The 9622-nt window shown below is 40.7% G+C and overlaps 1 protein-coding gene across 11 annotated transcripts in view; it reads right to left on the bottom strand.

Annotated features, from left to right (window-relative positions):
• Positions 1 to 107: 107 nt before the first annotated feature.
• The window catches only part of impdh1b (IMP (inosine 5'-monophosphate) dehydrogenase 1b), a 37917-nt gene continuing 28402 nt past the window's right edge, over positions 108 to 9622 (bottom strand). For 9 of the 11 annotated variants that reach the window (XM_039791053.1, XM_039791054.1, XM_039791056.1 and 6 more), the window contains 13 exons: positions 5820 to 5921; positions 5649 to 5723; positions 5427 to 5432; positions 5050 to 5256; positions 4824 to 4911; positions 4546 to 4745; positions 3944 to 4034; positions 3631 to 3726; positions 2904 to 3047; positions 2565 to 2709; positions 2307 to 2450; positions 2103 to 2186; positions 108 to 1580 (listed from right to left, as the gene is read on the bottom strand). In XM_039791053.1, the coding sequence (XP_039646987.1) occupies positions 1559 to 1580; positions 2103 to 2186; positions 2307 to 2450; positions 2565 to 2709; positions 2904 to 3047; positions 3631 to 3726; positions 3944 to 4034; positions 4546 to 4745; positions 4824 to 4911; positions 5050 to 5256; positions 5427 to 5432; positions 5649 to 5723; positions 5820 to 5921 (1404 nt within the window). In that variant the 3' untranslated portion in view covers positions 108 to 1558. The remainder of the gene's footprint in view (positions 1581 to 2102; positions 2187 to 2306; positions 2451 to 2564; positions 2710 to 2903; positions 3048 to 3630; positions 3727 to 3943; positions 4035 to 4545; positions 4746 to 4823; positions 4912 to 5049; positions 5257 to 5426; positions 5433 to 5648; positions 5724 to 5819; positions 5922 to 9622) is intronic. The other 2 variants (XR_005638076.1, XM_039791055.1) reach the window with 2 other exon arrangements.

The following is a 9622-nucleotide window of genomic DNA, read 5'->3' as shown; positions in this document are numbered from 1 at the left end:
AAAAGGACAACCAGTATGAAAATGTTGGCAAAGCCTACCCCTACGTAAGCTAATAACGAACACAGCGTTTCTGTTTTAAAGTAAAAAAAAAAAGAGGCGAGAGGGTGTGAAGCTTTATACTTTTGCACTGAGCCGTCACAGATTTTATTCATCCCCGTTTCAAGGCATATCTCTGGTAAAAAGAAACAAATAAATCAGAACTAAAATACACCTATGGTAACAGAGAACCTATGCCACACTGAGAATGCAGGAATGAACAACCGACAAAGGTAACAAGTGACTTCTTGCGCCAATTTTGGTTTTGAAATTACAAAAGAAAAGTGTCAGAGGAAGTGTAAAGACACTTGGCAGTATGTATGCAATTACAATAAAGCAGAATATAAATACAGCCATGTTTGGCTTAGTGAAAAAACAAACATGCATATCAAAAACACTTCATGCTCAATTCAAAGCCCCCCAAAGACAATACAGGTTTAATATAAAGTTTTTTTCTTTATCTAAAAGTATTCAAATTAAGGTTAGAGAAATAGTACTTTGTCCTCATTGTGAACTATTTTTGATTGATTTGATTAAGTCTTTCTTTCAAACATTCCTGATCTTCAGCTTTTGGTCCCTTCCATGCTCAACATATGAACACTATGCACTAAAATGGGATACTGATTATTTGTCAAGAGATCGTTGAAGGGAAAATGAACGTCCACAGTAGTAAAGACTGCGGGTCTGGGTTCTGTCTAATGATTGTAGGGGACACTGGAGGAACACAGAGTCGAAAGAATAATTGTTACGACCAATATCTCTTACCTCGGGATCCACAATACAGGAAGTAAACAATATGCGCTGAAATATAAGCAGCTACCGTTCATTAAGTAGCTTATAGCTGTGATGACAAAAAAAAAATAAGGTAAGATTGCCATGAAACACCGACACACTGCACATAAAGAGACAAGTGTTTCGTCTTGTTTTCTGCACATACTAGTGTGTGTAAGAGCTGAGATGTAAGAGACTTGAGATGGGGAGCAGGCTGGTAAGTGTGGATCCTAAAAAAGCCAGATAAGATGCTGATGTGATCTGCACCATGGCTATTTTAGACTCCCTAATATTAACACACTGCACCTTCACTTACTTGCCCCAAGACACATTTTAAACTATATCACAGAGTTGGACACACACTACCCTTAATTCACCAAACAGGCACGCAGTTCATTCTCTCACTACTCTCAAGCCACACGCTAAATTGGGATCGGCTGCATACTCAAGATACAGGTGCGTATGTCATTCCGAAATCCCTGATGCGCCACTTCTTGAGTGCAAAAATCCCAGGTGTTCAGAGAGTCGGGTGTCTGTTTGGAGATCCTCCCTTCGCTACTTTGCCTCTTTCCTCCCAAAAGCAGCTGGCTGGGATCGGGGAGAGAGAGAGAGGAACGGTGAATACGACGGAGGATGGGGCAAAAGGGTGTAGTGGGTGGTGCGTATTTTAGCAGAAGTGGCGACTTAACATTTGGTCACTGTTAGATTGGGTGCGTCACGTGCAACGATGATCTGCACTCCATCCCCCCGCTCAGTAAAGCCGCTTCTCGTAACTGTGGAGGCAGAGAAGAATCGGAGAGAAATCAGCGCATGCTCGAATATAAAATGACTTTAGCTGCTAAAAGTACGCTAACTGCAACTCACTTTAATTCAGCAAATTGCATCTACCCGTTAACATGTTTTCTGAATGCATTTGGCAGAAAACTGCTAAATTGCATTTGCACAAGAGTCACTGTGGGACATGCGATACAGCCTGTCCAGTCCTTTTTGATAAAGCATGCTGCTAGTCAAGTTAAAGTTAAAGCCCCTTGTTTTGTGCAACTATGGAACAGGTTTATTTCCCACTGCTGCGTTTGCTAATGCCAACACATAACAGGAAGTAGAGTAATATAAGAGCCAAGCTGTTTCTTAGCAATGTCGTGATAAAAAGCATCTACAGGTATGAGAGTCGACAAAGAAACCACAGTTTAGAGTTCCATGTCTGCTTCTGGGACTGACAGATGACATTACCTGCTCTCAGTGCAGAAACTGCCTCTACAATTCAGTCCAACTTTCAGTCCAGTTTTTGTACTTACGAGTGAAGTCCATGAACTCCTCCCTCCACCTGTGCAGACATGGTCCTCTTTTCAAACTTCAGCTCTCCAGAGTACATCATGGAACTAAAAAATAAAAAATAAAAAATAAAAAAAAAGATAGAAAGATGGAAAGATGGTCAAATATAATGCACATCAAAGTTAATATCAGCATTATAATCATTAATTGACCCACATGCTACTCACCGGAGAACAGAAAGACTCTTTGCCCCGATGTCCTGGCAGCCATGCTGGATACCAGCTATCAGGTAAGGTACAAACTTGTGGATGGAGCCCTTGTCCTGGACCGAGCCTGACACACCCTGGGCTACCTTCACATTGTCGCCCTCACTGTGGAAAGACAAAAAAAAAAAAATAATAAAAAAAAATTTCTCCACTGGAATCACGCATTGTGATCACTGCTCTGGAATTTTTGGCCTTCACTACTTTTAGCCTCCCACATACCTAAAATAGCGTTTCTGGCTGCTGGTGCTCTTCTCCATAGCGTCCAGGGAGCCCATACCACGGTACTTTTTCAGCCGCACACCATCTGAGAAGAAGTACTCCCCTGGAGCCTCAGTGGTTGCCGCTAGCAACGAGCCCATCATAACTGGAGTGGGAGACAGGAAGGAGAGAATTATCTGTCGTTTTATTACCCAAGCTAACATCCTCGCTGCTGTGATAAACACGATTGCTATGAAGACTGGATTTTTCGAAGATTAAAAAACTATGAAAAATGACCGTTAAGACAAGGCCTTCTTCTCACAATGTTACATCTGTGGGTCGTAATCTGTGAAATCTCACCAGTCGATGCTCCAAGAGACAGAGCCTTCACCACATGGCCCACAGTCTGAATGCCGCCATCAGCGATGACTGGCACACCAAAGCGCCTGGCGTATTCTGCTACCTTGTACACAGAGGTCCCCTGGGGCCGCCCACATGCCATGACTAGAAGGTAGAAAGCATATAAACATGACAAAAATTAGGTTTAAAAAAAAAAAAAAAAAAGACAGTCAGATCAGACTTTTGGACAAACAGCAACCAGCTTATAAAATAAGAAGCAGTGTCTATTTCACTGGAGACTAACAGTTATTTTAGGTTCGTGGCTCTTTGCTGCAACATGTCTCTTCTGTTCTTCTTGGCGAACGTGACCCAGTCTGAGCACAAGAGGCCGGTCCCCATGGCAACCCAGAATGGGGCCTTGGCAGATCACCATGACAACTAGGAGGATCTCAGGGTATTTTTATTTTTTTTTACCATTAGCAACCAAGCCTTTTCTTCTCACTGTAGTTTATAGCCAGATTAAGAACAGGTACAGCAAGCACGGAGGTGCTACAGTCTAATATATATGCTTCTGTGTCCCAATTTATTCTTTTATGTGGCCAGTTATGTCATCACAATATTATCTTTTGTTTTAACGTAGTGCTATACATTAACCATTTATCTCAAATGAAATTCCATTTCTGCTTTTCTGATAATGAGAAAATAAAAATCTTTTGTGTTTAGGAGATTTAAAAACAAGGGCAAGTACCTTCCTGAGTGATGCAGATTGAGCCGCAGCCCATGCCGACTCTCAGAGCATCGACACCAGCATCGATCAGATTCTTGGCCTGGGCGGCTGTAACCACTGTAGGTAAAAAAAGAATAAAAATGTGTCAGTAAATGTGTGCAAACCATTATGTTTTGGTGACATTATAAGAAATCTACAAAAAAAAACAAAATGCTTTGTGAACAAAATCAAAGTTGCTTGACTAACACAGTATTTCCACTGACATGAATATTAACTGAGGCAACAGCAGCAACAAGTGTTTCTTTTTTTTTTTTTTTTTTTTCAACAAACTTACCATTTCCTCCCACCACCTGCAATTCTGGATACTTCTGTTTAATATAATTTATCATGTTGATTTGATACACCGAGTTGCCTTGCGAAGAGTCCTGGAGATCCAAAAACATTCATGGTTTAAGTACACTAGCGTTGGACCTGAGGATTCAGTAGTCTTAACAGATAATACAGGCTAAGGAATGCAGACAGCGTGTGTATTATACAGACATATTTCACACGCAGAGAACACACATTCTGCACACTTACTGTACATTTAGACAATACTTTACCTTTAGCGCCTAAGGTCAATTTCCAGATGAAATTATATTAAAAAAATTAAGTTCCCAGTAAGTTATAGTATATTGAGTCATGGAACGCCACCATATTTGATTTATGGTTCTATTAATTTACACTGTCCACAAGTATAGTAGTAGTATTAGCAGTAGTACAGCACACTTCCTCTTTATCAGTGGAAGTCCTCTAAAACAGTATGGATTTTTAGGCAACCTCCGCTCAAATAATGACCTAACTTTGGTTTAACATTCTCACACATTTAATACAGACTGGCACCAGCGATAGGATATACATAAGCCATCATTAATTCAACCATCAAAAAGCACCCACCAGTACAACAACATCCACTCCAGCCTGCACCAACAGGTCCAGTCTGTATTTGTCATCCTCCCTGGTGCCGATGGCGGCACCACACAGCAGCTGTTTGCGCGAGTCTTTGGAGGCCAGCGGGTAGTCCCGGTTCTTCTTCAGATCCGTCCTGGCAATAATGGCCACCAGCTCGTCGTTATTATTTACAATGGGAAGCTTGCCTGGTTACGGAGAAAGTGAGGTTATTAAATTGCATGAGAACTAGAAAAAGCTGCTGCCACACATGAACTTATATTCACCTTTTTTACTGCGCTGCAGAATATCATTGGCTTCTTTCAGTGTAACACCGGCTGGAGCCACCACCAACTCCTCCCTCTTTGTCATGGCCTTGGAGAGGATATAAGCATCATTTCAATGTTAGAACAATTAAATGAGTGATCCCAAAACAAAACATTTTCAACTGATGGATAAACAGTTTCTTAAAAAATAAAAAAAATAAAAAATAAAAAGCATAAAAATACATACCTCCTCAAGAGGTTTGCCACGGTCTTTCTCAGAAAGGAAGTCAATATCTCGGGAGGTGACGATGCCCACTAGTTTGCTGCCCATTTTGCCTGTCTCTGTGACCGGAATACCAGAGAAGCCATGCCTTACTTTGGCCTCAAACACATCCCCAACTGTCTGGCGTGGACTCATCACAACTGGGTCTGTGATAAAACCCTGCTCAAACCTCTGGAAACCAAACAAAAAGGATTGCGGTTTGTTTTTCCTCTTCGTTTGTGTACAGTAGCGCAAAACATCACACAGCAAGAAACACACATTAATATGCCAATACAAGAAAACAGTAACACACAACACACACAAAAAACACACACACACACACACACTTGGAAGACAATTACCAGAACCTATATAGGGACAAAATGGTACAAGAGGAGAAGACAGGTCAAGGTGAGATTTTAGTCCTTTTGATGTATTTTAGTATTTTGTTTTGTACAGGCATGCGAGTGTGTAATGGTGAGGACAACAAGACTTAACTACGAAAATGCTAAGATGGTGTGACATAAAACACAAATTTAGAAAATGGTCCTTTGTAAACATTAAAAAGGATAATCATAGTTTACCTTAACCTTGCGGACCTCATTGGCTTGGAATTCTGGTGTGCAGTTGTGGTGGATGATACCAATGCCTCCCATTAGCTACCAAAATACAAAAAAAAAAAAAAATAGAATTAAGCAATACATGAAAAATTGGTTTCTTAATATACCAGCAGTTTTGGCAAAGTAGTGTCTTACAGCCATAGCAATTGCCATTGCCGACTCTGTGACAGTATCCATGGGGGAGGAGATGAGAGGGGTCTTCAATGTGATCTTCCTGGTCAGCGCTGATGTCAAGTCCTAAGAGACAAAAAGGAGGGGGATGCACATTTTAATGTAATGTAAGAGGAGCTTGTTTCTGTCATTTTCCACATGAACCACCAGGGGGCAGACTAAACTTGGCAGATTCAATACACTGTACAATTGTGTCTTCAAGTGGGTTTACCTTTAAAGTGCTCATATTTATGCTAATTTTCAGGTTCATTATTGTATTTAGGAGGTTGTACCAGAATAAGTTTATGTGGTTTATTTTCAGAAAACACCATATTTTTTTGTTGTACTGCACATTGCTGCAGCTCCTCTTTTCACCCTGTGTGTTGAGATCTCAGTTTTAGCTACAGAGCGAGGCATCTTACTTCTGTTCCATCTTTGTTGGGAGTCGCACATGCTCAGTAGCTAGGTAAGGACAACTACCCAGTCAGTTGCAGAGTATGAGGGCGTGCCACGCTAGCATCTAGTCGAGCATTATAACGTGTGTTACAAAGTGATGCATGTTTTTCATGAAGTAAAGGCTGGACTACAATAGAGCTGTTTGGAGCAGTTGGTGAACAGTGTTTTCTGTTGGAGATGATAAGTGCCTTTGGGTGGACTTTGGCCTTTTTCACTTTGTAAACCTATAACATAAACAAAAAAAGATATATAACACAATAAAGGAAAGGGAAAAAGCATAATAAGAGCACTTTAAATCTGTTTAAATGACAATGACACAAAGAACATGGAGGCCAATTAGCAGACTTTTTAAAAATCAAGGTACGTTAAATGAGCTCCTTTTAAGTAAAAGTGTACATCATTTAAACTTGTGTGCATGATTTTGTGTTTGTCTGTGATATGAGATCTCTGCAAACAAAAGAAACGGCATGGTCCATCAAAAACACATTTCGTCCTCTCTGGGACAGAAACCTGACGCTGTCTGGAAAAATAGAAATGAGCCATACCACGGTCTCTCCAAATTCCACATTTAACTTTAATATCTGACTGATTCCCACAACAGCCAACACCAGCTTCTGCTATGCGTTAGCTGTGTGTGTGAAAATAATGACATTCCTTGCACATGGGAAACCAGCAAATGAGTTCTATGGTGTCCAAGCTTCTACTCCTTATCTGTGACAGACATAAACTATGGAGGCTTTTCTCAGGGCTTCACGGCCAAGGCAGGAGAACTCAACTAACACCCCTTCTCCATTTAGAAAGCACAACTGCACTAACCTGCTAAATTCAACTGAGAGTTAGGAAAGCATGTCGAGAACATCACGAACCCGAAGAAATTCCCACAACAGCTCCACGCACATGTGGCCCCTCTTCATGTTTCCAACACCTTACAAAAGCTAGACAGTATATTACAAATGTCAGTCCGATCTACCGAGTCCCTGTGTGAACATTAACTACTCCATTCAAATTGGTGACAGAGGCCAAATGTGGAAGCATTTGTGTTATTCAAGCTTGAATTGACTCACTATGCCTGTGGAAAAACTAGGGCAAGACAAAGACTCTTTTGAGACAGCCAGCCCATGACAACATGGCGCGAAGCAGAAAACCATCTCACACAGCAACAAGGGAGTAACTCTGAAGGAAACAGAGAGAGATTAGAGATATCAATTAAATTACAATCCGCTGAGATGGGCCGAAGCAGAAGTGAGGGATTTCATCTAAAGCCCCAAGATTAACTCTCCCTTCATCTGCTGAGAGAGGTGGATGAGCAACAGACCAGACACAAATGTAAACACAAGGGTGAGAGAGCAGCCAGTGGGTGACCACATTGGGCAAAAATAGCAGGGCGAGAAGGAATGACGCAGATGGTTTTAAATGGGCAAAAACCAGAGCTGTCATTATAAACGTGTTTGAGGTCTGGAGTACAGAGGTGTGTTTAAAACTTTATTTTTTTATTTAATTTTTTAAAGAGACTGCACTGTAATAAGTCTGATGGTTTAGGAAGTGGCTCTGCCAAGAATGGTCTGTCTGCTGACAGTGCCACATTATCATCATGAGGGGTGTAGAAGAAACTAAAGAAACGATTGGCTCGTCTTTAAAATACCCAGGAAAGTCTCTTCTCAGATGTGACGGATACTTGCAACAATCTTCTGAAACAACAACCGACCTTACATGCCCTTCTGTATTCTCAAGTATGTCCTTCACACATAGGTGTACTCACCACTTCGTCTGAGGTAAAGTCGATGAAGCCCGGCAATATCAGGAAGTCACTGAAAGACATAAGCCAAATGTAAAGTTAAGGGGCTGATGCAACTAAGCATGGCTGTGATGTTCAAAAGTATCCATTAAAAATAGTAGCAGCTAAAGAGATCATGTTTAAACCAACATGGAAACACATCTGCATAAAGTCAGCAAAATATCTCCAAACAGAGAACTGAAAATGTTTGTCTACATTATAAAAAGGTGCTCAAAGGGTGAATTGGAAAGCAATCAAATGGTGAGTACTATTGAACAAGATTGTGTTTAAAAAAATTATAATTTGGGTAAACACAAATGAGATAGGTAAACAAAAAAGAAAGACTTTGAATGTCAAACAAGTTCAATGAACATTTGAATTATACATGTGTTAGATATTTAATTAGTTTGTCATTACCTGATCTCTTTCTACTCATTTCCTTCTGTATAACAATTTCAACTAGGACAACGCCAGTTTAGAGCCTGCAACCTATTGTTGGATACTCTTTTAGGTCCCCCATGGTGCCCAGACTCGTTACATAGTGGCTGAGTACGACACTGAGTGTAGCTGGGTGCATTCTGTACTTGGTAAAAAGCTACAGTTGATCTGTATCAGTGTATTTGTTTTTAAACCACAGCCTGTATTCATTTAATTTATTTTTTGCATACGTGGGTGTGATAAACAGGGCAGTGGGCCGAAGGAAAGATGGAGGAATAAGGATGGCTTTGTATGCCACGTGGATGGATGTTGGGAGGAAACTTGAGGGAAACTACAGAGCGGGGTATGTGAAACAGGTAGATGGTGAGCAGTACAGGACAGGTGGACATACAAGCGTCTAAATGAGAATGGTAGTTGAGAGTGAAGGTAGAGAGCTGACCCGCTAACAGATCTCTGCTGCTTCTGTTCCTCAAGAAAAAAAAAAAAAAAGATGGGGTGGAAGGAAAAAAAAAATAGTCACCAAAGATGGGACACTACAAAGGGAGGAGTCCTTTTTGTTTCCCTTCACTTTGGAGCTAAAACAGCCACAAACAATGTGGGGACCAGCAGAAGTCCAGCACACATCTGCTAGCATTTAGCAGCAGCCACAAACCTCAGCTGCGACACACAGGCTGCACCTACTGACTCAGGGTCCGCGCTACACCGGAGTTCATTTGAATTTAGGGATGGGTGATATGGCCTAAAATCCATATTGCGATATACATTGTAGCCTCTTGCGATAACGATATATATTGCGATATATAAATTATAATAGAACCATTTCAGACCAGGTTACATAGACCCTAAGGAAAACCAAACTGCTAAATGTATTATTATTATTTATTTTTTAAAGAGAAAGAAACATAGTATGTAGTTTTGAGAACATTTATTGTTCAAAACTGTAATTATACAACATAATGTTGCAGATGAATAAAATTCAAGTACACTAGTTGCAGAGACTTTGACAAGAAAAAGCTTAAAGTATTGGGTGTCTTCTCTTTGAGTGCAAAACCATTCTAAAAGGCACTACACTTAGTAAGTTTAAGTCCTTGGTTCTTAAATGCCACCCAAGATGCAGAGA

The sequence above is a fragment of the Perca fluviatilis genome, chromosome 23 (genome assembly GCF_010015445.1).
Source record: "Perca fluviatilis chromosome 23, GENO_Pfluv_1.0, whole genome shotgun sequence".
Classification (NCBI taxonomy): domain Eukaryota; kingdom Metazoa; phylum Chordata; class Actinopteri; order Perciformes; family Percidae; genus Perca; species Perca fluviatilis.
Note: the sequence above shows the minus strand (reverse complement) of the source record. Positions and strands in the feature narration are given on the sequence as shown.